The sequence below is a fragment of the Blastocystis hominis genome, assembly GCF_000151665.1.
Source record: "Blastocystis hominis, Singapore isolate B (sub-type 7) whole genome shotgun sequence assembly, scaffold_12".
In the NCBI taxonomy this organism is placed as follows: Eukaryota; class Bigyra; order Opalinata; family Blastocystidae; genus Blastocystis; species Blastocystis hominis.
In genome coordinates this window covers 330,005-356,410 of record NW_013171819.1, presented here as the reverse complement: position 1 = coordinate 356,410, position 26,406 = coordinate 330,005, and the positions used below count along the sequence as shown (strand labels likewise).

Sequence of the window (26,406 nt, the reverse complement as noted above, 5' to 3'; positions counted from 1 at the left end):
ACATGCTGTTTTGCTGAAATAGTCTATATTTTTGTACAGGCCGTTTTTCTTATAAAAGGTATAGATCTCTGTATCTACATATTCAGTTCTGTTACCTCGCTTGCTGAGAAGGAATAAATAAGGTAGGATCGATAAAGCATGTTTCTCGAGTAGAGGTGTATATTATATCTGTAGCCAAAGATCATATAGGACAATGGAAAATTCAGAACTGAAGAATTATTCACTACAAGGAGTTCTGCAGTTTATTGCAAACAAGTTTCATGAGTTTTTGGCTGCTATATTTTCTGATGTTTAGGTTTGACATGGAACGGATTAAATGGGAACAAGAAAGAGAAGAACTGAATCGCAAGATTTGTGAACTAGAGAGTGATAAAGCTGTTTTCCTTCGGTATCTACGCTAATCTTATAGTATTTGGAGCAACAACTCAATGAAATCGTGAATCAGACCGCACAATCTTCCAACGTTTTTCTCTTTTCGTGTATATGATATTCAGGAAGGATCGAGCAGCGGATTCCACTCTTTGCAGAGTACGGGACATCGCTGCCGCAGTGTGAGTCGCATGACAGCCACGCGCAAGGTTCTGCAGCGCTTTTTAAACAAGCACGACTTGGAAGGGAACTCGACTCCTCGTCAGGGAGGCGAAGATCTCTCCACCCCCACCCATGACGTGATGGTCAGCCATCGTCCCTCGAGCACCTTCACCCACGCCGATTTTCTCACCGGCTCGCTCCACTCGGCCCGTTCTCTAAGCTCTGGGCGTCTCCACCACGAGTCCTCGCGTCCTAGCTTCTACCTCTCGCTGAACTCTGCGCGCGAGCTCCCCTCGCACCACTCCCTCACCAGCGATCACGACGGACTGGGCAAAGCCCACGAGGACCCCACGCCCGTCACGTCCACGCCGGGGCTGGGCGACAGCGGACTCGAAGACATGGGCGATGTGGAGTTCTCCGCCCTGCTGGAGATGCAGCAACGGCAGCAGCAGCAGCAGCGTCGGCAAGAGTTGACGCAGGAGATGGCGGCGGGCGCTTCGGCGGGCGCTTCGACGGGTTCGTTAGGTCTGGAGGGAGGCAAGGGGGAGGAAAGCGTCGCTGTGGCGCAAGGGAGCGGGGCCAGGAAGAATCTGCGCGCTCGCAGCGGACAGCGGCGCCACACGCTCGCGTCCTCCACGGCCGATCCGACCGCCCGCGTCGATTCCTCCTTCCCAGCGCCGACCCAACCCTCCGGTGAGCCTGCTGCCCAGCCCTCCTCGCCCTCCTCGCCTTCGACCTCCCCTCCAATCCCTCCGCAACCCACGCAATCGCCTCCTCCGCCCCCATCGCAGCCCTCCGGTGAGCCCGTTCCCAAACCCTCCGGTGAGCTCTCGTCTCAACCCTCCGGTGAGCCCTCTGGTGAGCCCTCTGGTGAGCCTGCTTCGCAACCCTCCAGTGAGCCTCCGGCCATGGAAAGTCGATCCGAGAAGCGCACCGAATCCATCGACCGCGAATCCAAGGCGGTCGAGACGCAGCAGGCCGATCCCCGCGGGGACTCGCCTCCCCCCGCGGTAACGGCGTCGTCGCGCGTGTTTTCGTTCGACGATTCGCTGGAGAAGGCGGAGAAGGTGCCCGCGTTCTCCGCGAACCAGATCAATCGCTTGTATTGCTTTTCCCCGCGGTGAACCCCAGCCATCGCGACCCCATCCGCTGTCTGCAGTTCAGCGAGGTGAACCACGGCTCGCTGCTCAGCGTGGATTCCCGCGGCATCGCGTGTATCTGGGACACGCCGTCGATGCAGTGCCCTCCTTTGTGTTCCGTCCCCTCTAGACTGTGCATCAACGAAACGCCCTCGCAGGTTCTGTACACGGGCGACTATCTCTCCCCCACGCTCGCAGCCACCTGGATTTCCCAGCTGGACGCGGTCGCGACGGCCAACGGCGAGGGCGTCGTCCAGCTTTTCCGCGTGGCGCCGTCCTGCCCCTCCGCCACGTTCGCCAACGGCGCCATCCAGCCGGTCGGCGAGGCGGGCGGGTACTCGAGAGCGAGCTGGAACGGACCCTTCGATGCGGCGCCCAAGGCGGCGTGGGCCTTGATGAGCGCGATGAGTCGTAGATTCCTCGAGCTCACGCAGCATTCCGATGCGGTCTGGGCATTGTTCAACAATGAAACGGCCACCGGGAAGGCGGGGCGGCTTCTGTTCTCCGCGTCGGCGTCGGGCACGCTGCTGTGCAGCGATCTGGAGCGAGGCAGGGCGAAGGAGCGAGGGCTGAGGGGTAGAACAGAACGAGCTGGTGGAGGTGGAGCGCGTGAACGGCGAGCCCAACGCGATTGTGAGTCTCACGAGCAACGGCGCCTTCGCCGACTCCCTGTTCTGCGGACACAAACTCGGCAATGCGAGCCTCCTCGACCTGCAGACCCTCAAAACCGTGCGGACGTTCGACCCTCTGCGCAGCATTCTGCCGTGCTATCCTTCCCAGACGGAGTGGAGTCGCGACCCCGTGCACTCGATCGCTCTGCACCCTGCCCAGCCACTGCTCGCCGTGGGAACGCGCTACGGCTTCATTCATCTCTTCGACGTGCGCGATCCCGCGTGCTGCGTGTCCATCCGCGCGCACTCCGACTCCGTGGCGCAGGTCGCGTTCCATCCGTGGTTCAGCACGCTGCTTTCCACGGGGTATGATGGCGTGCTGCGCGTCTGGTGCGATCGGGAGCGGTCGCTGGTTCGGCAGTATGCTGTGGGGGAGAGCGAGGCGGATGAGGCGTAGAATATTGACGCGGCCGTGTTTAATGAAAGCGCGCTTCGGTTTGCTGTTAGTAGCAATAACGGGAATTTGGTGGTCGGTGGAGCTACGGGAGCGTTGCATTGCTATGTTTAATATCGCTTTGAGGTGTTTTTTTATAAAACAAACATAGAACAATCATTTGATGATTTGAACGAACTAATAAAAAAACATTCATCCATTGCTTGCTGGCTCGTTTAAATCACTCACTCATTCATTCATTCATTCAAACAAACAACAACAACAATACAACACAAAAAACTTTACAATGCAATTCGAATTCGCAGGGCTTCAAGGGGAGTCGATTTGCCCTCGGTTCCGGCTGTCTCTCCGTCCTTCACCCACGGCTGCCAGCCCATTCCCTTCACACAAACGCTGTAGTAAATGTGATAACCCTCCGCTTCCACCAAGCGCAGCTGAATGGCTTCCAGACGAAGACCCTTCCCTTGCGTGCCTCCAACCATGTCGTTTTGCACGTCAGACATCCAGCCATAGTTCTGCACATGACAACGCAGCATAATACGCCCAGGACCCGTGTAATGAATATAAAGCGCTTCGGCCCGCTGTCCCTTGCCTTCGAGTCCGGCGACCTGATTGTCTCCTACGAAATTTGTCCATCCAACGTTAAAAATATAAAGGCGATATTGAAGATGAGGTTCATCCATAGCAAAACGTACATCTAAAGCGACAATATAGTGCTGGCACGCTGTATCTCCAACCATATCTCCATCACGCTTCCAGTGGGTCCAGTTTCCATCTTCGAAACACACGCGGTAAAAAACATGATAACCAACAGCATTCTTTAAGCTCATTCGTAGGGCATGTATAATCTTTTCACATTGGGTATCTCCACAAATCGAACCGTCCGAAGAAGCTTGGACCCATTCTTTGCTCTCCAAGTATGTTTGAATGTCGAGCTTACCCACGCCGGTGTACTTAAACTGCAGACTCGTAAGAGCATCATTCGAATCAGGCTTTCCGGATATGGTTCCCACCTTGACCCAGTCACTCCATCCAGAAGATTTTGAGTATGATCTAAATGTGATACTCTGAAATGAATTCATTAATTTTGTATACAAATGAAACTCCAATTGCGCCAAACTTTTTCTCTGAGAAAATGGCTAAGAAGGTTTATAAACCTAATCCTTTACTCGACATTTTGCTACCCATCCTATTTACCTCGCTAGCTGCATTTGTTATGTAGGATGTAGATCTCGTGGATTTACGTTTAAGTCGGAACCTCTATATCGAGGGTCGGTACTTCTGGACGCTTGTCGCCATGACGATCATCGTTACCGTTCTAGTTTTAAGTGTTGAGTATTGTTTGCGAATCTTTGGAAGATGGCTTTCTCGCACGTGGCTCAGTGATGAACACCATGGTATGGAAGCTGGCCGCGCTTCATGCTTAGGAGATCCTCTTTCTCACAACTTAGCCTTGAAGAAGTTTGTAGATCAAGGCTGGCAGCTCGTGTATCATTCTATTTTTTCGTTCTGGGAATACTTGCTCCTCCGGAAATATAATTGGTTTGAAGGCGAACGCCTCTTTTTCTCTGTGTCCGAGGAAGAGATCACTCCGGACAGCATCAAATACCTGTTCATTTCTCAGATCGTGCTCCTCTTCCATCTCCCCTCATGTCCAGGCTCTCTGGTTGTTCCAAGCGTACCGCCACGTGTTCGTCAACCAGCGCAAGAAGGATTACTACGAGCTGTTCGTCCACCACATCGCGACCCTCAGTCTGTGCTGTAGGTCTTCCCGCATCGCTTTTCACGCGCAGACGTCGCTTACGATCGCTACTACCACCTCGGCCTTCTCATTCTCTTCGTCCTCTCTTCCTCGCACCCCTCACCCACAGCTCCATGATTTCAGCGACATCCTCATCGACACTCTGAAGCTGCTCAATCTCTGCAAGATCAGCGGCAGCGAGGACTATTTCATCCTGGAGACCGAATACGTCCTCACCTGCGCGGTCTGGTCCTACGAGCGCCTCTACCTGCTGCCCTATTTGTTCCTCCAGAAGGGCCTCGCGGTGTGCTGGAAGCTCTACAGCAACGTGCCGCGCATCGAAATGCTCAAAGCCGAGTGGATCTTCTTCGCGCAGATCGCATGTCTCATCGTCCTTTATATCCTGCATTGGTACTGGTTCATTCTCTTGCTACGCATCGGACTGAGAGCCTTCGTGACGTAGGCAAGGCGGGAGCCATGAAGGGTAGGGAGAGGGAGAATATTCGACAGGTCACGAAGGAGGGCTATGAGGGAGCCTCGGATACAGAGTCAGAGAATGAGGAGGATGAGGATGAGGATGAGGAGAAGAAGAAGAAGAAGAAGAAGAAGAGCCAGAGCAGTGGAAAGAAGCATAAGAAAAGCGAGTAGTTTGGCGTGTTTGTTGGAAATCACTTTGGACGGGGGACAGCAGAAGTATTTTTTGCAATGGCTGGAATTCAGCTTGGTGACAAACAAGTGACTCTCGAGGATCTGGACGCAGTGATTTTCGACAGAAGCGTGATTCAGGTCGATCCTGCGTATTTGGCCAAGGTTCGGGATTTGAGACTGGTGGATACCTTCTAGATCCAAACGCCTGGAAAGAAGAAGGGTGCAAAGCTCACTACGGTAAAGTTGTGATTTTTGGCTCGTCTTTATTGTAGCGTGGAAAAGGTAGACGTCCCTGTGCTGGAGGACGTGGCGAGAGCATCTCTCGTATTTTCGCTCCTCGCTTTGTTGAAGGTAGGGACGTCTCAAACAAACAAGCAGTAGAGTGACGGAATTAGCGAGCAGCTCACACGAGGCCTCATTGCTGTGCTCAATGAGAACAAGGACCTGCCTCTGAACATTCTTTCCCTCCCCGACGAAATCGAGCCCTTCAAAGAGGAGAAAATGCCCCTTACGGAGCACGAGCGCGAGATCCTCAGCGCTGTACCGCCCCCACTCCATGCCTCATCTCCCAGCTCTCTCCTCGCACCACCGCTCTCTGCTACCTGATTTTCAAGCGTGTCGAGCGTCTCAACAATCTCCTCCTTATGGGCTCCGCCCTCCTCCTCTCCCTTCTGGGCGCCAAACTCGACTCTCTCTCCGAGTCCGTTTACGAAGTGGTTTCCCGGTTTCCCCTTTCATCCAGGTTGACCATCTGCACCGAAACGCTGCGTACGTCGCGCAGATGCTCCGCGTCGCTCTTTTCGGCGCATCGAATCTCCAATCGGATTGCACTTCGCTCGTCCAGCCGCTCCCCGAGCTGCTCGGCCCGCTCTACGACTATTGCAAGCAGTTTAAACTGAGTCTGCAGGCAGAACTCAACGCTCCGCCGACATCCCGCGGATCGGCGACCTTGTTTTCCTTCGCGCGAAGCATCGACGAGCAGATCGAAGACATCGCGAGCCGTGCGATTTTCGCCCCACTTCGACGTAGACATGCTTCGCATGGCGCAGGAAGCGAAGATCGAATCTGATTGGTCGGCGCTTTCCGAGCGAACAGCCAATCAGATCGCCGCGCTGGCCACCTCCGAGCGCAGCCTTCGCGTTCCTCTCACGCTCCTCGAGCGGATCGACGCGCTGGAGACCCTCCTCAGCATCATCTACTCGCATTCTCTCCAAGTGGGTTTCCCCGTTTCCCCGTTCCGTCTAGAAGCTGGAAGCGCTGTCCCAGCAAGCGTCGGCGGCGTCGGGCCCCGCGAAGACGCTGGACCCCTCCATCGAGGCGCGTCTGGCGGCGGAGCGCGCGAAGGAAGAAGCGGGTCTGGACGAAGCGACGCTAGCGAAGATCCGCGAGAAGCGAGCCGCGAAGGAGGCGAAGAAGGCCGCGAAGGCTGCGCAGAAGGCGGCGAAGCGCGTGAACTTCGGGAACGGCATCACGCAGCTTCTCGCCGTCGTCGCGCAGCAGAACCTCGCTCTCGCCACGACGGAACCTCGAGAAATTCTGCTGCGCGTGCTCCCGAGCCACCTCGCGGCGCTGCTGGACGCGCTGAAGTCGGGCGGCGTGCACCGCAAGCCGAAGCTCCCGAAGGTACTTCCTTTCCCCGCGGTTGTCGGTAGGGCACGCGCGACTTCACGCCGGAGCAGATGGCGATCCGACACCGGCTGTTCTCGCAGATCCGCGCGGTGTTCGAGCGGCACGGCGGCGTGGAGCTGGACACGCCGGTGTTCGAGGAGAAGGAGACGCTGACCGGGAAGTACGGCGAGGACTCCAAGCTCATCTACGACCTCGCGGACCAGGGCGGCGAACTGCTCGCGCTGCGGTACGACCTCACGGTGCCGTTCGCGCGGTACCTGGCCGTGCACGGCGTGAGCCAGCTGAAGCGGTTCCACATCGCCAAGGTCTATCGCCGCGACAACCCCGCCACCTCCAAGGGACGCTTCCGCGAGTTCACGCAGTGCGATCTCGACGTCGCCGGCGCCTACGACGACATGACCGCCGACGCCGACGTCATTGCCGCGGGAATCGAGGTCTACGAGGAGGTGGGCGTCGGCAACATCGCCGTCAAGATCAACCACCGCGCGCTGCTCGACGGCATGATGGAGATCTGCGGCGTCCCCGCGGGGAAGGTCCGCGCCATCGGCTCGGCGATCGACAAGCTCGATAAAGAGCCCTGGGAGGCCGTGCGTTTCGAGATGACCGAGAAGAAGGGGCTCCCCGCGGAAGTCGCCGACCGCATCCGCGAGTTCGTGGAGATCCGCGGGACGCCGTGGGAGGTGCTGGAGCGGCTGGAGGCGATGCCGTGCATGCGGTCGCACGGCGCGGCGTGGGCGGCGCTGGCGTCGATGCGGCGTCTGTTCGGGTATTTAGAAGCGATGGGCCATCTGGCGAAACTGTCGTTCGACATGTCGCTGGCCCGCGGGCTGGACTACTACACGGGCGTGATCTACGAGGTGGTGCTGCTGGACAACCCCTACGGCGTGGGGTCCATCGGCGCGGGCGGGCGGTACGACAAGCTCGTGGGCATGTTCAGCGCCAGCGGCAAGCAAATCCCCTGTGTGGGCATCTCCATCGGCGTGGAGCGCGTGTTCACCATCCTCGAGAAGAAGGCCGCCGACGAGGGAACGCTGCGCTGCGCGCCGTGCGATGTGTTCGTCGCTTCCGCGGGGAAGGAGCTCGCCGCGCAGCGCATGCGCATCGCGGGGATGCTGTGGAGGAACGGAATCAAGGCCGAGTTTGGGTATCAGGCCAACCCGAAGCTGCAGAAACAGCTGACGTACGCGCTGGAGAGCGGAGTGAAATGGATCGTGGTCGTGGGAGAGGAGGAGATGAAGCAGGGAAAGGTGAACTTGAAGAATCTGCAGACGAGAGAGGAGGTTACCATTCCCGTCGAGAGCGTCGTGGACGAGTTGAAGAAGCAGGGAGTTCATCAAAACACTCTTTGGTGTGTTTGTTGTATACGTGCGATTTGGGATTTCGTAGTGGCTCCTAGCTCTGGACAGCGTTCTATCCGTTTCTAGACTCATGGACTTTGACATCGACACAATTATTACCACGCTCTTTAGCGTTAAGAAGGAAAGGCCGGGAGTGCAGGTGAACTTGCCGGAAGAGTGGATCCGCACTCTCTGTGGAAAAGCGCAAGAGATCTTCAAATCCCAGCCGATGCTTCTGCGGCTGAAGGCTCCGATTCAGATATGCGGTACTGCAGCATTTTTGGAGTGCTTACAGGCTAGGCGACATTCACGGTCAGTATTACGATCTTCTTCGTTTGTTTGAATACGGAGACTACCCTCCAAAAGCAAATTATCTGTTTCTCGGGTTCGTCCCTTGCCTTGCTTGCGATGTAGAGATTACGTGGACCGAGGCAAGCAGAGTATTGAGTGCATTTGCCTTCTCTTCGCCTATAAAGTAAAATATCCCAACAACTTCTTCCTTCTGCGCGGAAACCACGAAACAGACAACATCAACAAAATCTACGGCTTCTACGACGAATGCAAGCGTCGCTACAGCATTCGGCTCTGGAAGGCCTTCTCCGAATGCTTCAAATACCTCCCCGTATGCGCCCTCGTCGATGACCGCATCATCTGCATGCACGGTGGTCTCTCTCCCGATTTAACATCGCTATCGCAGATCGAATCCATCCAGCGTCCTTGCATCGTACCAGATCACGGACTCCTCTGCGATCTGCTGTGGTCCGATCCGGAGTACGAGCTTGCTTCTGGATGGGGCCTAAACGATCGAGGCGTGAGCTATATATTCGCAGAAGACGTGGTTCACGCGTTTTTGGAGGAACAAGACTTGGATTTGGTATGTCGGGCACATCAAGTGGTGGAGGACGGTTATGAGTTTTTCGCGGACAGACACTTGGTTACCGTGTTTTCTGCACCGAATTATTGCGGAGAGTTCGATAACGCGGGAGCCATGATGAGTGTGGATGAGACGCTGATGTGCTCGTTCCAAGTGGGAATTTCGAGGGAGAATGCGCGTTACGCGTAGATTTTGAAGGCAGTCTCGTCGAAGCAGCGGATGCAAAACAATCAAGATTTGACGTCCGATTCGCTGGATGAAATGGGAGGAGTGAAGTCGAAGAAGCATTATGATAAGGAAAAGTATTCGAGCTAGTTTGGTTAGTTGGAGTGTTTGTTTGAGAATAGGAGAGAAGGTGCGGGGATCGGGATCGGGATCGAGATCCATTCTATCGATAATCAAAGCGGGATGTACGATGGATAAATGGTTGGTTGCAAATAACCTTTTCTTGGTATGATTGAAATTGGAGGGTAGAGCGATTCAATGGGCAGAATACATGGCATCGTGGGTAAATCGTACATTTTCATATCAACTGGTTTACGTAACATCGCACACTACCCTACTTGTGTGGTTGCTCTATGAATACACCCAATTCAAATTCTTTGATTCAATAAACATTCCATGAGCACTAAGAACACTAAGAACAATAAGAAAACAACAAAATCAACAATCGCAACCATCAAACTTTCTTCGTTCGCAACTGATAAAACAGCACATACGCATTGGGATTATCCTCCACTTGTTGCTGCATCAGTGGAGTCCTCTGCGTATCATTGAAACAGAACCAATCGAGTTCCCTCTCATTTTCTGGATTCGTCGCCATGTTGATAAACGCAATGTAGTGACCTCCGCTCGTCGTTCCCAGATGGTCAATCACTCCGATCAAGTCATATCTCATCCTCACTCCCTTTCCCCAATCCTACACCACGCTTCCTTCCTCCATTCCAAAGTATTTCGACACGTCCAATCCCTGCCATTCATTTTCCCGCCATCTCCTACATGCAGCGGATACTTCACATTTTCGTAAATCTTCACCGCTCCGTTCGCGTCGAACGCAAATCGCATCAAATGCAAAATTAAAATCAGCGGCGGATGTACCATCTGCAAATCGCGCACCAGCTCGACCACTTTCTTGCACTTTTCGCACGTATAATCCGCATTGAAGTCCAAAATCTCCCTCCGGAAGTAATTCTGTAGACACGTCTCTAATCGCAATGTCCCCTCGTCTCGCTCCCTCTCCCCGGAAATCGACGGATCAATGAACAGAGAGGGCGATGCCGACGTCATTGCCAGTGCGGACAAGGTCGTGATAAATGCATGTCGTATCTGTCCATTAGTCGCCGCTGTCGTCGCTGTCGTCGCCGTGGTCGCCAGCTGCGTGTTTTGCAGCACATGCCGCACCGTGGGCTGAATGGTAATCACCAGCGTCATCGCATCTGCAGGAATCACCGTCTCCAGCATTCTCTTCTCCTCCTTCGGCAGTTCCACGGTTTCCCCGTTTCCACACCGGAACCACACGCTCTCGATCGATTCGTCTACCGTTCACCCGCTTCTCCGTTTCTACACAGCAGCTCCAGCTGCGCCCACAGTCTCCCCGCGGTTAACCCGCCCATCCCCAGCAGCACCGACCGCGGGAGTTTCTTCAGCCGGCCTTCTTGCAGAACTTCCAATCCGATCCACCGCACGTGCTCCATCCCCGCGGAAATCTTCGCGTTGGGGAGCACGCGGCACACCAGATTGCGTCCCTCCGTCATGCGTCCGTTCACCCAATCAGCTGTCGCCACTCTACGCCTCAACAGTTTCCACGGTTTCCACTGTCCAGACGCGGCGTGGAGCGCGTAGCACTCTTCCGGGCCGTGCATCAAATCCGCCTGGGAGAGCAGCGCCTGCAATTGGTGCAGCGAACAGTTTTGGTGCACCAGCAAGGCGAGTTGCCGCGGTTTTGGCGCGATTAGGAGGGAGTCGTCGATGTAGATCGGATGGTACAGAATCACGGTGACTTGCAGCCGGTGTCCCGCGGGGATCGGGAGAGAGAGCGAGGTGGCTTGTTGGGTGGTGGAAACGGAGGCACCGCAGGAGCCGCACGTGCTCACGCTGCGCAGCAAACACGAAAAAACCGCGGTGATCGGAGACAAGGCCTCGTGGCAGAGCGAAGCCCAGGCGCCGCGCTCCGACGTGGGGAACACGCGGTCTCCCCGCGGGGAGGAGGGTCTGGAATTGGAGGAAGCATTGAAATCAGTGGGCGAACCATCGATAGAATTATTAATTGAATCATTAATTGAATTATTAATTGATTTATTGCTTGAACCATCGTGGAAATTATCGATTGAATCATCGATTGAACCATCGATTGAATCATCGATTGCTTTCGAACTTTTCAAATCCATGGCCAACGCATTCATTTCATTCAAACCGGCCTTTTGCCCCCGTGGTTCCCTTCTCTCTCCATTCGTGGTTTCCCCATTCGTGGTTTCCCCACTGCCTGGCTCCCTGGCTCGCCGCGGAGCGACGACGGTCCACTCGTCCTGCAGCGCGTCCAGGATCTTCTCCACGGCCTCGTGCGCGTCCTCCTGGCTCCACAGCGAGAGCTCGGGATGCCTGCGCAGCAGCGCCGACCGCACCAGCCACTACTCCTCATTTCTCCCCGCCAACCCAACCGCCGACGCGGGGCTGTGCCCGAACCGCATATCCGCGAACAGCTGGCTCAGCGCGTCGCTCAGACCGCGCCTCTACCCATCACCCTCCCCGCGGGAATCCACCTCCGACCGCAGATACCGCTCGAACTGCCGGCTGAGCAGCAGGCGCCGCAGCGGCGCCACCGAGAACAGGCACTGCAGTCCCGCGGATAAATAGCACGTGTTCCCCGCGTTCGCGATGCCCTGGCGGACCTGCTCCGTCCCCGCGGGGAGGTCGCTGACGGCGCACTCCGCGGGGAGCATGGGCTGCGTGTCGGCGTCGGTGGGCGCGCTGCAGGCGTAGCGGTGGAAGGGGAAATGCGCGCTCCGACATGCGAAGCTGCAGTAAAAAACGCGCTGGCAGCGGCGGCAGCGCAGCAGAGCGTCCTCGCCGCAGACCACGCAGGGGATCCGAGCGCGCAGAGAGCAGCGCGGCGCGTGGAGGAATTGGTCGGGGACGGAGGGAGGCGAGGGCGCGTCGGAGGGAGGCATGAGGACGGAGATGCGCGATGGGCTGCGGGAGGGGAGGGAGTACTTGTTGAAGAGCTCCTCGTCGCTTTGTGTGGAGGAGTGGCAGGGAGAACGGAGGCGCGGAGCGCGGCTGGAGCCATCACGGACGAGGAGGGCGTAGGAATAGTCGTAGCGGCGCGCAAGATAATGCCAGACGGTGGGATTGACGATGTAGAAGTCGAGACCCTGGAGCAGACCGGGCTGCAACACACAGATGGAGGTCAAGTCTTCGCAGGACTGGGACCACTAGGAATGATCGGAATCCGGTCGAACGGACGAGGAGAGACGAGTTGTCGATCGGTCCTGGGTGAAATTGATCCTCCTACGGGTAATCCACGAAGCGAAGGCGGTACGAAGATGTAATCGATCCAGCGACGCATCCATTCGCCATTCACGAGATAGAAACACGCATCGATTTGATTCCAGTCCTTTCGCAGAATGCAGATCTCCTTCGCCTTCTCCGAGTCTTTCTGCGTGAAGAGATTGTTAGGACGATTGCTTTCGGACTCTACATACGAATCAAGGTCAAAAACAGGCGAGAGCGCCGCCTGATCCTTCTGAATGAACAGCTTCGCCTCGAGGGAGCAGACGAGCGTCTTTTTCATCGAGGGACAAAAATAGATTGCATCAAACAAACACGCTCTCACATAACAACAGCAACCAGCAGCAGCAGCAGCGGCAGGGCTAGGTTTACCAGCTGAGGAAGTCCTCCTCGATGGGGGTTCCGGCCTGGAGTTCCTCGGCCTCTTCTCCGAAGTCTTCTTCTTCTTCTTCTTCTTCCTGCACGGCCTTCTTGGCGGGCTTCTTCGCCGCCTTCTTCTTCGGACGCTCTTCTTCCTCCTCTTCCTCTTCTTCCACCACCTTGCGAGCCGCCTTCTTCACGGGCTTCTTCTTCTTGGGTCGCTCTTCTTCCTCTTCCTCGTCCTCGTCCTCGTCATAGCGCGACGCCTTCTTCGCGGGCTTCTTCTTGGGACGCGGACGCTCCTCTTCCTCCTCGTCCTCGTCGTCATCATAGCGCGACGCCTTCTTCTTTCTGGGCTTGTAATCATCCTCGTCGTCCTCGTCATCATAGCGTGAAGCCTTCTTCTTTCTCGGTCTGTAATCGTCGTCGTCGTCGTCATCGTCATAGCGCGACGCCTTCTTCTTTCTCGGTCTGTAATCATCGTCATCGCTGCTCTCGCGGAATCGCATCCGATCGGGCTGCGACCGATTGCCCATCACGCCTCTCCGCTTCGGTCTCTACGCCTCACCCGTGCTTCCTTCTCTCCCTACTCCCACCTCCGTGATCACTTCATCGTCGAACTCCGACTCCGACTCTTCCTCCTCCTCCGACACCGCGTCGTCGTGGAAGTTGCTCGCCACCATCTGCACGCGCCGCGGCACGCGCTTCCCCACCTTCGCCTTGATTATTTTGAACAGCTCCACCGCCGACGCGCGCTTCTCCGGCTCCGGCGTCAGCATTCGCTTCAGCAGATCCACCAGCTCGGCGGAGTAGCGATGGCGCGGCGGGATCGTGTACTTGGCGCCCAGAATGGCCAGCTTGCTCGCGTTGAGGAACGGCTGCTTGAGGAACATCAGCGTGTACAGAATGCAGCCCAGCGCCCAGATGTCCGTCTTCGGCGTGATCTCGCTCACTCCGAAGAAGTCCACCATCTCGGGCGCGCGGTACATCTGCGTCGTGTACTTCTCGATCTGCTCTTCCTCGCGGTCCACGTCGTCCTTCGTCGCCAGCTTCACCGTGCCGAACACCACCGACCCGAAATCGATCAGCTTCCAACGACCGTCCTTCCCCTGCATCACGTTCTCCAGCTTCAGATCGCGGTGCACCAGAGGAGGGTTCTGCTTGTGCATGAAGCCGATCGCGTTCACCAGATCGTACATCATCTCCCAAATGTCCTGCTCGGGAAGGTACTTCTTGTCCTTCTCCAGCACCTTCAGGTAGTCGAACAGACCGATCGGACACAGCTCCATCAGCTCACGAGCCTCCCAGCCGCCGGGAGCCTTGCGCTTCTGCAGAGCGTAGATCTTCGCAATGTTCGGGTGGTCGCGCACAATACGCAGCACCTTGAACTCCTTATCCAACAGCTTCTCCATCTCGGGGGTCTACCATCACACCCAATACGCTCCTCTTACCTTGCAATCCATTCTCTTGAGCACGTACTCCTTGTACGTGTCCTCGTCCATCGCCTGGTACACAATAGCGTAACCTCCCTGTCCCAACTTCTTTTTCAACTGAATCACACGGTGACCCATCTTTAATCTTCCCAAAATCTGGGGCTGAGCAGTTTGCTTATTCTCGGTGGCCGGAGCGGGTTTACTCACGTAAGCTCTTCTTGCGGGCTTCTGGTCCTTGTTTCCTAAAATTCCTTCCTTCAAACGGAGCATTGAAACAATCAGTAATCCAAAATTTGCAATAATTCAATTCATGTCGATATCATTCCGAAAGTCGTTCATTGGCTGAACCAAACCAGAAACTCGATATTTGGAATTCCAATTCTGTATTCTCATACAGAAGATTGTTGTTTATTATGCTCTCGACTCTATCCAGAGTTAAGATCCCTAGTAGACAAATCGTTTGCGTTAGTCGGTTGATCACCCACGGAAGTGATGTAATGTTAACGGACTGGTTGTAAATCTAGGTATACCGCTGTTATCACCTCGTTCCAGAACGCCAGAAGAGGAATTTTATGACGACTCCTCCCAGGCAAGGGCTTTTTGGAGCTCTTATACTCGTCGGTGGGTGTGCGTGGACGTACAACTATTTTAAGAGAGTCAACGTTGGATATGGAAGTGATCTTTAGATGAGTTATTATCAACGTGGTATGGTGCCTCCTCCTCCGGAACCCTTTCTTGTAGTCGTTGGTAAGGCTTTTATATTCCTAATGACTCTTCCCTTCTCTTTGCCTATGATGTTAATGAGACTGCGAGAAAGGTTTTCTAAGAATTCTCAGTCTCAGTACTGGAATCCATTTGGGGGAGAGCAGGAACAGGATTACCAGAACTATCAGAACTATCAGAACTACCAGAACTATCAGAACTACCAAGACCGTCAAAATCACCAAAACTACCAAGATGGAGCTCAGTATAGCTCAAATAGCTCAAATCAGGGATATGGAAAACGCATGGTGTGGACTTATGTTCCTGGCTTCGGCTGGCGTTATACCGAAGTGAATTTCGGCCCGGAGGAGGGAAGGAACTAGTAAAATGCAACCAACCGGTTTCATAGCGTAGTTCAAACTCACACAACTACCAAGAGTTCTACCAAAACTTTGAAGACTTCTTCAAAAACTCATACGAACAGTATTATAATCAGCACAGACAGGGACAACAACAACAACAACAACAACAAGGGTGGAGTTATGAAGATTTCTTCAATGGAGGGAAATCTGGAATGACTCGGCAAGAAGCTTACAAGGTTCTAGGATTAAAGTAGACGTTCTTTGTACTAAGGACATAGGCCGAATGCAACGAAGCAGGAGATTAAACTCGCTCACAAAAAGATGCTCATGAAGTATCATCCGGATCATGGAGGCACTACAGAGATGGCAAGCAAGATTAACCAAGCTCGTGATGTTCTTTTAGGCCTGAATTAGAGTGTTTGTCACAAACAGATCACTTTACAGAAAAGCTTTCACCACAACCGCACGTAGACGTTGCCTATAAATGACAGGGCATACAAGAACAAACTAAAGGATTATCAAAAACAAACTCGGCCGAAATATCGTCTTCTTTGAAATCGATTTTTGTGCCCAGAAGGTACATTAGAGAATCGGCATCCACAACCACCTTAATGCCTAAAATGAACGCACACACAGAAACAAACCATTTTGCTCCACAATCTCATCGAAGGGACCTTCCTTTCCAGGTTCGCAGTATTTCATAACATATTTGTTTCCATTACAACCCTCTACGAATCAATACGATGAACCAACACTACTCGTGGTGGTACTCAATAGAAGGCCCGTACCAGCAGGCTTCTTTGATAATAACTCGCGAACGCGATTTTCCGCAGCTGTAGTCTAGGACTAATCCAATATGGGAAGACTAACCAGTGTAACGGCAGGTTCTTTCCCTTTCAATTCTCTTTTAGGCGCCTTGACTCCGGAATTGATAACCTTCGTAAAAGAGCGGCTAAAAATCGGAGTCACAAGTCTAGTAGAGGAAACAAAGCGGTACATTTAATAAAATGATGCTCCAAGTCAATGGAACTCCAAAAATAGGATCTATTTTCCTTGTGGAAGTGATCAAATGAGTCGATTCTTGCAACAAACAGGAAAATAAATGTTCAGAATGACTCCCTGACGTTTAGGGTTAAGAACATTCACTGTAAGAATAGGACCAACTTCATCATTTGAAAACGAAACGGTCACTTTTTTCGGATTGGCGTAAAACCCAATATCACAAGAAACATATTCTCTCAATACGTTCTAGAGGTAAAAAACAAGGAGAACAACTGTACATTGGAATCAGCAAGATAAACTACAAATCCACTTCCACCAGTACTCGAATCACCATCAAGCCAGCAGATGCGGATCATCTCTTTGGTGCACTTTTGAGGGAGATAGATAGTGTACACCTTCAAAGCGTCCTTGTTGCAGATAGAATACTTACACCTCTGGAGAAGAGAGTTGAAAAAAGGCAAAAACTCAGTGATCGCACTACGAGATCAAACAAACGAATAAACGTTACTTCGAAACGTATGTCATCGTCCTAGCAACGTGGTCTTTATCCAACAGGTACTGAACACCCGCGAACACAGCTCCCCCGATCAGCAGAGTATAAACAGATATGCTCGAAATCTTATTCACCACAAACGCAGCAATTGGAAGTGTAAGGAAGTTCGAAAAAGGAATGAGGTTCTGAGTGTCTTCATTCTCTTCCAAATACCGGAGACCCACATACCCAACCACTGTGGGAACAAAGCCAAACAACCCAAAGGACAAAATAGTATTACCAGCACCAACATAGATTCTGGAGTCGCAGAACGGACTGTAAGAGGCTAAGTTGGGAAGAAGATTGTTCAGGTTGATATTGCTATTGCCAATAGAAATCGACATCCCACAAACAACACTTTTTTGCATTTATTGAACAAACAACACAACTACTCTGTTCTTTTTTTGACTTTTCTCTATACTCCGCCTTTCCTGCATTGATTGCCTCGTTAAACTACACATGATTCACACCGTACAATTTCTACCATTTGCGACAGCTTCTTATCGCTTGGATCTATTTCGCATCCTTGATAGAAGGAAGTAGCGGCGTCTACGTATTCCTTCCGCTCAAAAAACACCATTCCCTTTCGGTAATACCCTCTACACCACTTCGGCTGCAATCGAATGCATGTCTCCGCTTCTTCCATGGCTTTATCCAATTCTCCCATCTTCAAATAGCAAGAACTCAAATTGCTATGCAACCTACGCGTCACCTCCTTCCTTTTCCTCTACACGACATCGCCCGGATTCAATTCCAGCGCTTGGATGAACAAATCCTTCGCAGAACTCCACTGACTCGCATTGAATCGCTTTACTCCCTCCACCTTCATCTGGTGAAGTTGCACCGCTTGCTCAGCAGTCAAATCCACTTCTGGATTCGTTTTTTCTTTTTCTTTCTCTGTGTCTGCTTCTTTTACAGGTTCGGGCGCTTTAAACTCCTCCATCAGCTCCGAAACGGTTTTTCCTGCCATCGACGTCGTGAATGGAAGCAGCAGCTCCACGATCTCCGCGTGCTTCGCTCTCGCCGCATACACAATGGGCGTTTCATTCTTCGAATCGCCGAAATTGGCGGTCTGTTGAATGGACGCGTGCTCTGTAAACGCTTTCACGGACGGCAAATGGCCTGCATCGCTCACGACATGGAGAGCCGTTTCGCCGTCTGGGAGTGTGATCAGCGGATCGGCTCCGCTGTTTAGAAGCAGCGAAATCGCTGCTGCGTTTGTGTTGATGGCTGCGTAGATGAGAGGAGTGAGGTTTTGCTCGTCTTTGAGGTTCACATCGGCGTGGCATTGGAGGAGAAGCGGTAAAACGGGGTTGCGAGAGGAGGCGCAGGCGTGATGGAGAGGCGTTCCGTGCGATTGCGGAGTGATTAAGTTTACATTGGCGCCCTTTTCGAGGAGGAGAGTTAGGATCGGAAGCGAGCTCTGGTCGACAGCTTTGTGGAGAGCAGGAACTCCGGTTGATGGGTTGAGTTCGGCTCCGGAAGCGATTAAAAATGCAGCCATGTCTTTGAAATCGCCAATGCAAGCATGGACGAGGGGAGAATAGCCGTTGTCATCTTGAACATTGATCTAGAATTTAAAAAACTAGAAGGGGAGTGCAAACAGATTCCGGGTCGATTTCTAAGATCCATTTGACAGTGTCGAGATGATTTCGACTGACTGCGAAATGGATCGCTTTATGCCCTTCTCCATCACTCAGCTCTCTCATTAAAGACAGTAAACTCGACACCTTCCCTTCACGAACTAGAGTTTCTCCTAGTTGCTTTACTTCCTCACAGGATTTTTCTATAGGATAATTGGTCATCCTCAGATTCTTACCACATATCGTTTTGATCCATTCGACAAAGAACTTCTTCTCTTCACCATATATCTTCCTTTTATCAATTTCTACCTAGTTTTTAGATTGCAACAAATAGGGATACAGTTTGTTCACTCATGTTTTTCAAAGAATATGCTAGTTTGGGCAAAAGTTCTGGAAGGTTCGATATCGCGAAAGAAAAAAAGGTGATTCTAAAAGGGCGTGAATCACTGTATTCAGAACGATAATGGTTTGTATGAGGGAGTGGAATTGGGAAGTTTTCAAAGGAACCCATTCCTATTTACAAATTGCACGATTGAGTACGAATCACTTTCCACTGAAAACACAAGAGTTTTGGGAATCGCTTTCTTTCGCTTCAGAGCACATTCTGTCGATTCTATGATTGCTTATTTACTCCATCAGAGTAGTAAACAAGCAAAACTCGTTCAGCGTTCGTTTTCGACTCTTTCTCGAGTAAACGTTAGATCATTGAATACAACAATAGATTAAAAGTGTATTTGAAGTAGAGAATCCATCGAACTCGAGCAAATCCAATTTGTTTCCATTGATCGGTTCTTCAATTGTCTATGATGATAACGAAGAGGTAAATTTTCTATTTTCGTCACTCTTCTATAGGAATTACGATATCCATCGGTTTCGACTTCCATTTGCGATATGAAATATGAAAATCCACCCAGCGACGATCTTTCTCAGCAATTCAAACAATCAATACTGCAATACTTTTTGGGAGAAGGACTTTACAAGTCTCTCACCAATCGACTTCTATTCCTCCCCACCGCGGGCGTCAAAACAAACAACCATGCAGCCAGCATCTTTCTGGCAACAAATGGTCTTTGTTCTCGCGTGTTCATTCCTTATCCGTCCTCTCCCCAATTCCAGCGAACGCTTCGAATCAACCGAATCAAATCGAACGACTACCGCTTCGTGAACTATCGAACAGGCTTCCTCAACTTCGCCCAAATGCTAGAAGACTTCTACTTGTGTCCGAATGAGTCTTGTTTCGTCGTGAATGTTCCCGGTTGTTTCCCCACCGGATTGTGTTTGAACGAAACCGAATGGAACGAACTCTTCAAATGCTGTGTTGAGAACCATCACATTCTGTGGTTTAACGCTTCCCATTTGGGACTACGAAGCGGAAACGGCTTCGTTGACTTCTCCCCCATCCGCGAATGCATCAAGCTCCACATCGACTGCATTCTCTCGCTCGATTTGGAGAGCTCGCTGATGCTCCCAGGATTGGGAGCTTCGGCGTTGGCGGTTGTGAGCGGAGACGACAACGAGAGCGATTTTCTCTCCGGAATGGGAAGAGTGGTTGACGGCGCTTCGCTGTACGGAATGAAACTTTGCTCGTCGTTTTTTAGCGATGAAAAGAAGGTCGAGGAGTGGTGAGTTCGGTTGATTTGATGGACTGTAGGGAAAGCGAATGTGGGGAGCAAGTCAAGCGATTTGCTTCGATCCGAGCGCAGCTTTGTGAAGGGAACAAGGATTCATTGGCGTTTCTGACTCGGCAGGAAGGTCCGTTTGCCTTGCTTCCCTTCTCTCGAAAGAAACTGCAAAGCCTGAACGAATCGGCGGGTCTTCCCATCGACGGAATACTCAATCTCTCGAGTCGATTTCGTTGCATTGTTTCATTCCCAGGTTTAACAACGGACACGCTTCCATTTCTCCGCGAACTCCTTCAAAGCAGTGCGAATACAAGTCGTAGTCACAGCTCCTTTCCATCCTATTCTTCTGTTTCTTGAATTCACTGCAACAAACAATCCACTTTAAATCCTCATTCATCTTCTTCTCCACCGTCTCCATGTCATCCAGCGAAATCGGCTCCACTTTCATTCCGAACTCGCTCATTCCCTGAATCAGCTCCGCTTCCTTCTCGTTCTCCACCAGCGTGATCGACACGCCCTTCTTCCCCATTCGTCCCGTTCTTCCCGATCGATGCAGCAGCGTCTCCGAGTCCTACTCCTCACTCTCTCTCTCCCTCTCCTACAAACTTCTTCCCCTCCATCGGCAGATCAAAATTCACCACCAGCGTCACGTCCATCACGTCGATTCCGCGCGCCAACACATCCGTCGAGATCAAAACCTTCGTCTTCCCCTCCCGGAACGCCTTCAGCGTCTCCTCCCGCTTCTTCAAATCCATATCGCCGCCACGCAGCACCTCCACGACGTGTCCCTTTCCTCGCATCCACTCGCCCAACCGGTCCGCGACCGCGCGTTGGTTCACAAAAATGCACGTTTGTCCCACGTCCAGCACGCGGTACACCTTCTCCAACGCTTCGCACTTCGCCTCGAACCCGCCCGCCATCACCGAGTACTGCGTTTCACTCATTCACTGGGTTGGTACCATGTGTACGGTTCGGAGCCTCAAATCCGCTGCGGTTTTGCGGATTTCGATGGCTTGCGGCGCGATGCTGCGAGCGAATCGCATGACCTTTTCGTTGAATGTGGCGGAGAAGAGGAGGATCTGGAGAGGCAGCTGCATCGCGGTGAAGAGAGAAACCATGGAGCGAATGTCCGGAGCGAAGTGACGATCCTCGAGGACATGATCTGCTTCATCGATGACCAAACACTTCAGATGGCTCCAGTTGTATCGCATGGATTGCACTGCGTTCTTTACGGAGTCCGTGCTGCCGATTACGACTTGCGCGGAGGAATTGAAGGGAATGCCTTTGAGCGAGCAGGTGCACTCGATAGAGGTCTGGCTGACGAGCTTGCGACACACCTCAGCGATCTGCAAGGCGAGCTCGCGCGCGTGGACCAGAATGAGAACTTGGGGGAGCTTTACGTTCTCATCGATATAGGAAACGGAGCCAAGGAGGAAACAGATCGTCTTTCCACTGCCGTTCTGAGCCTGAACGATAATATGATGACGGGGCCTAGAGGAAATGTGGGAAATCGTTCGTACTGGCTGAGAATATAGGGAATCGCCTGAGCTTGAATTAAAGAGGGACGATTAAACCCCAGCACTTTATATCTAAAGAATTAGATAAAAACCGAAGAGGAATACAAGGCATCGATAAAGCGAGGGTCAAGACTCATCTGCTCGAAGGAAGTTGCTGCTAGAAGTTGGTTTTCCGAGGTCACATACAGGCTTGTGTCCTCATCTAACAAGTTTGTGTTCTCAGGCATGTTTGAGCCCTGCGCGTTCGCTCCCTTTACTAACTTTTCTTCAATCTCCTCAGGGTTATACGCATAGGCGTTCGCCTTCATCTGAACTCCAGACATGCCTTGCGCGTTTCCTTGCTGTTGCTGAATATTGAAATAGGTGCTCATAGTCTACAAATTACCTCTTCCTTAAAAAGTCACAATTCCACAATACTAACAACAGAATTGTAGTAATCGTAGTAGTAGGTGTCACATCTCACTCTTTACCCCCCAATTCCCTGTTGAAAACAAACAAAGCAAACAACACTATCCAATTACGATTGACTTAGTCGCAACGGAACGCCTCTCCATACTTTTGCTGAATCTCCGCAGCACTCTTCCGTCCCAGCTCCACATACTCCGCAGCGCTGTGCTCCAAACTCTTCTTCTTCTCCTCCGTCAGTTTGCGTACAAACCGCGCAGGGTTACCGGTCCACAGCTACATCATCTCACACATCATCCCTTTCCTACCTCTCCCGAAGGAATCTCCTGCTGCTTCTCCACCACGGAGCCAGCTCCCACCATGGAATACGAGCCCACATGGCAACCCTCCTCCAGTATGGCGCCCATGCCGATGAGCGAGTAATCATCCACCTGGCAGGCGTTGAGAATCGCGGCGTGGCCGATCGTGACGTTGTTTCCGATCTTCAGGGTTCCGTCGCTGCAGTGGCTCTTCTTGGCAGAGGCCAGCACGGCACGATCCTGAACGTTCGTGTTCTCTCCGATCGTGACAGTGTTTATATCACCTATGCAATGAGCACCTTCTAAATGAATATAAACCTCGAACGACCGCATTGTACCACACAGAAGAACCAGCAGCCATTTTCACGTCTCCAATTACGGAAGCATTGGGAGCAACAAAAGCATCGGTATTTACAGCGGGACGCTTATCATAAAGTCCCATAATCGGACGGTGGCGAGAGACTAAGTGATAAGCCCACCAAAAGCTACAGCTACATAATTTCAAAAAATCCTGGACGCCTTCCATTCTCATTCCCGCTCTTTCCAGAGCTTGGCCTGTTTCGGATACTGCTTTTCCTGTCTAGCAATTATCTTTATAGATGGGTCCATCATACCTCAAATGCTAACTTTCTGAACATAGCTATGTGTCTTTATAATAGAACGGAGAATAAATTGATCAGGGCCCAACTTGAGTCCCTTTATTATATTAATAGGGGCCCATACAAGTATTGTACTACAGTTTATTTTATTTTTGTATCCTGTGTACTAGGAATAGTGTATGTGTAGAGGACACTATGGGGGAAAGAGATGTGGAATGGGGCAAACGATTTTGTGCTTTTCTAACGGATTCTGAAAGTTCTATGCATAGAGAAGTGGAATATTGAATAGGTAAAACAAAGGGTAGCGTAATCACCGAGTTTTACACACATATAGGTTTTTTTTGTATCTAGGGATATTATTTACTAAATCACTCAATAATCTATGTTAAGTACAACGCAATCTCTTTCAGATCACAATTACAAAAATCGGCACTATTTCATCCACAACTCAAAATCAATTAATTCGAATAGGAATGCCTCCTCTGACAAATAAAAAGTTCATTACGGAGTTGGGGAGAATGAGCAACTCTGTTAATTACACAGGAGCGATATCAATTACGTTTAAGCGCTGTTTGTGCTGTTTTCCTTCTTCATTCGTAGATAATGCAGATGTAAATTGCTTCCCTTCAAAGAAGAAAGCAGAACCAGATATGAAAAAGAATCGTTGTCTTGTGCGTGCTGTTTCTCCTCGTAAGAAAATTACCACAATCGTAAGCCCTTTTCGATTCATCTTAATGTATAGGTTGCTGCGAAGGATGTTCCATCGTTTAGTAGAGCTATCAATGGTGTGTTGCGAGTATTTTGTGTTGGAAATGGCTTATCTACAGGGAAGTATTACGTATTTGAAGAAGGGACAACGTAAAGGAAGAAAAGCGAGTCAATAGTATGCACGTTGTAAAGTAGAGACTGAGGTGGGTTATATCTTTGTTTGTTCTTATTGGTTCATTATAAATTTTGATTTTCACAACGTTTCCAGATTGGAGTGGTACCATGGCAGAGTTTCTCTTTCCAACAAACACGCGATTGAATAAATTGAAACGAGGAACTGTCTACATATACAACAGCCGGATAGGTGTACTGGCCAACATACGAACACACACTCCCTACGACTGGTGCATCTTTCACATGCATCGTGATGTGGATGCGATTCTTCCCTGGGAATGCAACGTATTGGCTCAGTTTCACTGTGTCTTCGAGCATCACACCTCTCCTTTTCAGTTGGAGGAGTTCAGGAGGCACATTGAAGCCATTGGCCAGTGCTGCCCGAATCTCATAGATATATGTGTTTCCATATGCGAATATACATTTTTCTTTTGACTTCTTAACGATTTGATTGACTGCAACGCCTGCAATGACGGGAATCAGAACCAGGCCACCCGTGAGAGCGACTGCTGCTGCAGTAACTCCAGCACCTCCAAGCTGTCGATTTCGTTTCTGATGATGCGAATTGTCCTCCACATATACAGAAATCAGAGGTCCTCGTGGCTGCTCGATGGGAGGGAAAACAGAATACTGTTGAATGAATTGGGAATCGGCACTGTAACTTGTGTTCATTGTAGCTAGCTCATTGGGAATGGTAGGAAATGTGGGAGGTGGGTGAACAGGAATTACTGGAATTGCGGGAACTCCATGAGAAATTGGTTGAGGAGGAGGAGGAGGGGGCATAGGAGGTAGTTGCGGTTTTGGTGGGATGGGAGGTACTGGTTGCGTCTGAGGAATGGGAGGGATTTGGGAAACAGGAGCAGGTTGAGGAGGAGGAGCAGATATTTCAGAGAAAGAAGGAGGAACTGACACAACGACCACAGGAGGACGTTGAGTTTGCTGGGTTGTATAATAGCTTGATTCCTCGGTAGTAACCACAGTTTGGTCGCAAGAAGTCATGCTTTCGGTCATCGAGTTGTAAGGCGGCACATCATAAATATTAGAAACAGATTGGTACGGATAGTTCATTATTTCTGTGCTTTTGCTAAAGAGGGATATTGTTTGTTGGAACACGATATTTGTATTCCCGTGCAGAACTTGTCTATTCGTCTTTATCAATATCAATATCGATTTTCATCGGAAATATAATATATAATATGTGTAACTCAACGTTTCAACGAATTTCTCCTTTTGAATGTTGACAGAATCTCATTAAAATGTTTTGGACAACGCGTTGTACTTTGTGGTTAATTCTTCTAAACTTCGTGATCATAGCTTGTGTAATATCAATGTCTTTCTCGCTAGGAAAGACTCAAAATGAACTAAATAGCAAGCACAGCACATATCTCCGCTCTGCTATTAAGAGAGATGTTATCATGAGTGAAGATGAATATTTCAACCAGTATCAGCGCTTTTCTATTGTGATTGTAACGTTCAATGAGCCTATGATGGAAAAAACATATCCTATCGATAAACCGATGATGTTCTTGACAATCTAATGTACTAAATGTCTTGGAGAATACTCCTGTAAAACGTCTAAAGGAAATCGTTCTTCTCGATGACGCAAACGATCCGCCGATTACTTGGAATCCAGATCCAAAGCGTGTTCGGATTGTTCGTTCCGGTATTCACTCTAATCGCCCTTACCAACTCTAGATGAACGACTTGGACTTATTCGTGCTCGAATTATGGGTGGAAATGCAGCTACCGGTGATTTTATCGTTTTCCTGGATGCTCACTGTCGAGTCAGTCCTCGCTGGTTGGAAACTCCCTACAATCTTCTCGTTGAAGTATGCATTTATCACCCTCTCCAAGTCAGAATTCTCGAACCATTGTGAACTTTGTCGATTTCATTCTTGATGAAAACTTCAATGTCAAGCCAGCCCTTGCTGGAATTGGCAGGTATCTTCTCTATTCTTTTCTTCCCTAGTTCCGCGACTATCTACAAGAATCTTCGTCAATTCTGGGGCGGCGGCTCCGAGACGGACGACTACACGCCGATCACCATGGGAATGTTCGCAATCACCAAATCCTGGTGGCAGCAGGGACAAATGGACCCAGCTCTGGACGTCTGGGGTGGCGAAAACGTCGAGATTTCGTTCCGCACGTGGCTCTGCGGAGGCCGCATTATGGTAGCGCGCGACGCGTACGTGGCTCATTATTTCCGAACCAAACCGACGTATAAAGTAGTGTAGAGAGCGAAGGACTCAGAAATAGTACAATCCGATGGTGGTGGTACAGAATTACAAGCGGATCGCGCAGGTGTGGCTGGACGAACCGCGTCGACGCGAGTTTTACAAGGAGTATGAGATTCCGTATGAGGAGGCGAAGCTACGGGAGGAAGTGGGAGACATTTCGCAGCGATTGGCGTTGAAGAAGAAGCTGAAGTGTAAGCCGTTCGAGGAGTATTTGGAGCAGTTTAAGGGACGCGTGTGGTGTTCGAAGGGTGAGAGAAAGGGAGGAAGGTGAGGCGTAGGAACGAATTGTGGAACGGTGTATTCGGTGAAGCCGAAGGATATCAAAGCGAGTGTGCAGGAGATTTTTAATATTAAGGAGTGGAGTGTTTGTTGGAAATGAGTACCTTTGTAGTAGTAGTAG

The 26,406-nt window shown here is 51.1% G+C and overlaps 15 protein-coding genes; 7 read left to right on the top strand and 8 right to left on the bottom strand.

Moving 5' to 3' along the window:
- Window positions 1-2,160: 2,160 nt before the first annotated feature.
- On the top strand, window positions 2,161-2,886 carry GSBLH_T00001633001 (uncharacterized protein; the record flags this gene model as incomplete). XM_013040063.1 has 2 exons in its annotated part: window positions 2,161-2,708; window positions 2,739-2,886. Exons 1-2 carry the CDS (start codon window positions 2,365-2,367, stop codon window positions 2,884-2,886), a joined length of 492 nt encoding a protein of 163 aa, XP_012895517.1. The 5' UTR covers window positions 2,161-2,364.
- Window positions 2,887-3,016: 130 nt separating this feature from the next.
- GSBLH_T00001632001 (uncharacterized protein) lies at window positions 3,017-3,817 on the bottom strand (the record flags this gene model as incomplete). Its single annotated transcript, XM_013040062.1, has 1 exon — window positions 3,017-3,817. One exon carries the CDS (start codon window positions 3,815-3,817, stop codon window positions 3,017-3,019), a length of 801 nt encoding a protein of 266 aa, XP_012895516.1.
- A 53-nt stretch (window positions 3,818-3,870) lies between these two features.
- GSBLH_T00001631001 (uncharacterized protein) lies at window positions 3,871-5,124 on the top strand (the record flags this gene model as incomplete). The annotated part of the gene is made up of 7 exons (XM_013040061.1): window positions 3,871-3,953; window positions 3,987-4,132; window positions 4,163-4,362; window positions 4,394-4,496; window positions 4,529-4,575; window positions 4,607-4,935; window positions 4,965-5,124. 7 exons carry the CDS (start codon window positions 3,871-3,873, stop codon window positions 5,122-5,124), a joined length of 1,068 nt encoding a protein of 355 aa, XP_012895515.1.
- A 57-nt stretch (window positions 5,125-5,181) lies between these two features.
- On the top strand, window positions 5,182-8,177 carry GSBLH_T00001630001 (uncharacterized protein; the record flags this gene model as incomplete). Its single annotated transcript, XM_013040060.1, has 9 exons — window positions 5,182-5,286; window positions 5,320-5,366; window positions 5,397-5,475; window positions 5,506-5,664; window positions 5,697-5,837; window positions 5,867-6,125; window positions 6,154-6,338; window positions 6,370-6,747; window positions 6,777-8,177. 9 exons carry the CDS (start codon window positions 5,182-5,184, stop codon window positions 8,175-8,177), a joined length of 2,754 nt encoding a protein of 917 aa, XP_012895514.1.
- Window positions 8,178-8,181: 4 nt separating this feature from the next.
- On the top strand, window positions 8,182-9,290 carry GSBLH_T00001629001 (uncharacterized protein; the record flags this gene model as incomplete). XM_013040059.1 has 4 exons in its annotated part: window positions 8,182-8,356; window positions 8,391-8,475; window positions 8,505-9,117; window positions 9,154-9,290. 4 exons carry the CDS (start codon window positions 8,182-8,184, stop codon window positions 9,277-9,279), a joined length of 999 nt encoding a protein of 332 aa, XP_012895513.1. The 3' UTR covers window positions 9,280-9,290.
- Window positions 9,291-9,643: 353 nt separating this feature from the next.
- On the bottom strand, window positions 9,644-10,425 carry GSBLH_T00007025001 (uncharacterized protein; the record flags this gene model as incomplete). Its single annotated transcript, XM_013040058.1, is given in 3 exon segments — window positions 9,644-9,883; window positions 9,890-9,934; window positions 9,964-10,425. Coding segments are annotated over 3 exon segments (747 nt in total).
- A 1,166-nt stretch (window positions 10,426-11,591) lies between these two features.
- Window positions 11,592-12,754, bottom strand: GSBLH_T00007024001 (uncharacterized protein; the record flags this gene model as incomplete). Its single annotated transcript, XM_013040057.1, is given in 4 exon segments — window positions 11,592-11,693; window positions 11,724-12,395; window positions 12,427-12,471; window positions 12,476-12,754. Coding segments are annotated over 4 exon segments (1,098 nt in total).
- Window positions 12,755-12,793: 39 nt separating this feature from the next.
- Window positions 12,794-14,544, bottom strand: GSBLH_T00001628001 (uncharacterized protein). XM_013040056.1 has 3 exons: window positions 14,283-14,544; window positions 13,422-14,252; window positions 12,794-13,388 (listed from the first exon to the last, which is right to left on the bottom strand). Exons 1-3 carry the CDS (start codon window positions 14,331-14,333, stop codon window positions 12,840-12,842), a joined length of 1,431 nt encoding a protein of 476 aa, XP_012895510.1. The 5' UTR covers window positions 14,334-14,544; the 3' UTR covers window positions 12,794-12,839.
- A 115-nt stretch (window positions 14,545-14,659) lies between these two features.
- GSBLH_T00001627001 (uncharacterized protein) lies at window positions 14,660-15,741 on the top strand. XM_013040055.1 has 4 exons: window positions 14,660-14,758; window positions 14,789-14,920; window positions 14,951-15,348; window positions 15,381-15,741. The coding sequence occupies exons 1-4, from the start codon at window positions 14,678-14,680 to the stop codon at window positions 15,580-15,582; spliced, it is 813 nt and encodes a 270-aa protein (XP_012895509.1). The 5' UTR covers window positions 14,660-14,677; the 3' UTR covers window positions 15,583-15,741.
- Window positions 15,742-15,761: 20 nt separating this feature from the next.
- Window positions 15,762-16,327, bottom strand: GSBLH_T00001626001 (Scaffold protein Isa2; the record flags this gene model as incomplete). The annotated part of the gene is made up of 5 exons (XM_013040054.1): window positions 15,762-15,806; window positions 15,837-15,943; window positions 15,973-16,056; window positions 16,087-16,168; window positions 16,199-16,327. 5 exons carry the CDS (start codon window positions 16,325-16,327, stop codon window positions 15,762-15,764), a joined length of 447 nt encoding a protein of 148 aa, XP_012895508.1.
- Window positions 16,328-17,310: 983 nt separating this feature from the next.
- Window positions 17,311-18,366, bottom strand: GSBLH_T00001625001 (uncharacterized protein; the record flags this gene model as incomplete). The annotated part of the gene is made up of 2 exons (XM_013040053.1): window positions 17,311-17,563; window positions 17,594-18,366. 2 exons carry the CDS (start codon window positions 18,364-18,366, stop codon window positions 17,311-17,313), a joined length of 1,026 nt encoding a protein of 341 aa, XP_012895507.1.
- Window positions 18,367-19,019: 653 nt separating this feature from the next.
- GSBLH_T00001624001 (uncharacterized protein) lies at window positions 19,020-20,424 on the top strand (the record flags this gene model as incomplete). XM_013040052.1 has 5 exons in its annotated part: window positions 19,020-19,135; window positions 19,167-19,265; window positions 19,298-20,067; window positions 20,097-20,290; window positions 20,321-20,424. Exons 1-5 carry the CDS (start codon window positions 19,061-19,063, stop codon window positions 20,422-20,424), a joined length of 1,242 nt encoding a protein of 413 aa, XP_012895506.1. The 5' UTR covers window positions 19,020-19,060.
- Window positions 20,425-20,445: 21 nt separating this feature from the next.
- Window positions 20,446-21,958, bottom strand: GSBLH_T00001623001 (uncharacterized protein). XM_013040051.1 has 6 exons: window positions 21,690-21,958; window positions 21,588-21,656; window positions 21,027-21,558; window positions 20,670-20,996; window positions 20,622-20,638; window positions 20,446-20,587 (listed from the first exon to the last, which is right to left on the bottom strand). Exons 1-6 carry the CDS (start codon window positions 21,809-21,811, stop codon window positions 20,539-20,541), a joined length of 1,116 nt encoding a protein of 371 aa, XP_012895505.1. The 5' UTR covers window positions 21,812-21,958; the 3' UTR covers window positions 20,446-20,538.
- Window positions 21,959-22,085: 127 nt separating this feature from the next.
- GSBLH_T00001622001 (uncharacterized protein) lies at window positions 22,086-22,863 on the bottom strand. XM_013040050.1 has 4 exons: window positions 22,784-22,863; window positions 22,607-22,750; window positions 22,298-22,572; window positions 22,086-22,265 (listed from the first exon to the last, which is right to left on the bottom strand). Exons 1-4 carry the CDS (start codon window positions 22,818-22,820, stop codon window positions 22,113-22,115), a joined length of 609 nt encoding a protein of 202 aa, XP_012895504.1. The 5' UTR covers window positions 22,821-22,863; the 3' UTR covers window positions 22,086-22,112.
- A 2,633-nt stretch (window positions 22,864-25,496) lies between these two features.
- On the top strand, window positions 25,497-26,385 carry GSBLH_T00001621001 (uncharacterized protein; the record flags this gene model as incomplete). The annotated part of the gene is made up of 5 exons (XM_013040049.1): window positions 25,497-25,598; window positions 25,628-25,710; window positions 25,739-25,994; window positions 26,026-26,254; window positions 26,285-26,385. The coding sequence occupies 5 exons, from the start codon at window positions 25,497-25,499 to the stop codon at window positions 26,383-26,385; spliced, it is 771 nt and encodes a 256-aa protein (XP_012895503.1).
- Window positions 26,386-26,406: the final 21 nt, after the last annotated feature.

Excerpts from the sequence above, each read along its gene's own strand:
- GSBLH_T00001627001 (XM_013040055.1), top strand. The coding sequence starts at position 14,678 with ATGCTCTCGACTCTATCCAGAGTTAAGATCCCTAGTAGACAAATCGTT. Across the intron at positions 14,759-14,788 it reads TGATCACCCACGGAAGTGAT|GTATACCGCTGTTATCACCT; the intron begins GTAATGTTAACG and ends TTGTAAATCTAG. Across the intron at positions 14,921-14,950 it reads CGTACAACTATTTTAAGAGA|ATGAGTTATTATCAACGTGG; the intron begins GTCAACGTTGGA and ends AGTGATCTTTAG.
- GSBLH_T00001623001 (XM_013040051.1), bottom strand. The coding sequence starts at position 21,811 with ATGCCTGAGAACACAAACTTGTTAGATGAGGACACAAGCCTGTATGTG. Across the intron at positions 21,559-21,587 it reads ATTCCCTATATTCTCAGCCA|GCCCCGTCATCATATTATCG; the intron begins GTACGAACGATT and ends CATTTCCTCTAG. Across the intron at positions 20,997-21,026 it reads GGCTCCGAACCGTACACATG|TACTCGGTGATGGCGGGCGG; the intron begins GTACCAACCCAG and ends AGTGAAACGCAG.
- GSBLH_T00001628001 (XM_013040056.1), bottom strand. The coding sequence starts at position 14,333 with ATGGACGAGGACACGTACAAGGAGTACGTGCTCAAGAGAATGGATTGC. Across the intron at positions 14,253-14,282 it reads TCAAGAGAATGGATTGCAAG|ACCCCCGAGATGGAGAAGCT; the intron begins GTAAGAGGAGCG and ends GTGTGATGGTAG. Across the intron at positions 13,389-13,421 it reads AAGTGATCACGGAGGTGGGA|AGACCGAAGCGGAGAGGCGT; the intron begins GTAGGGAGAGAA and ends GGTGAGGCGTAG.
- GSBLH_T00001622001 (XM_013040050.1), bottom strand. The coding sequence starts at position 22,820 with ATGAGAATGGAAGGCGTCCAGGATTTTTTGAAATTAT. Across the intron at positions 22,751-22,783 it reads CCAGGATTTTTTGAAATTAT|TCTCTCGCCACCGTCCGATT; the intron begins GTAGCTGTAGCT and ends CTTATCACTTAG. Across the intron at positions 22,573-22,606 it reads GTACAATGCGGTCGTTCGAG|GTGATATAAACACTGTCACG; the intron begins GTTTATATTCAT and ends CTCATTGCATAG.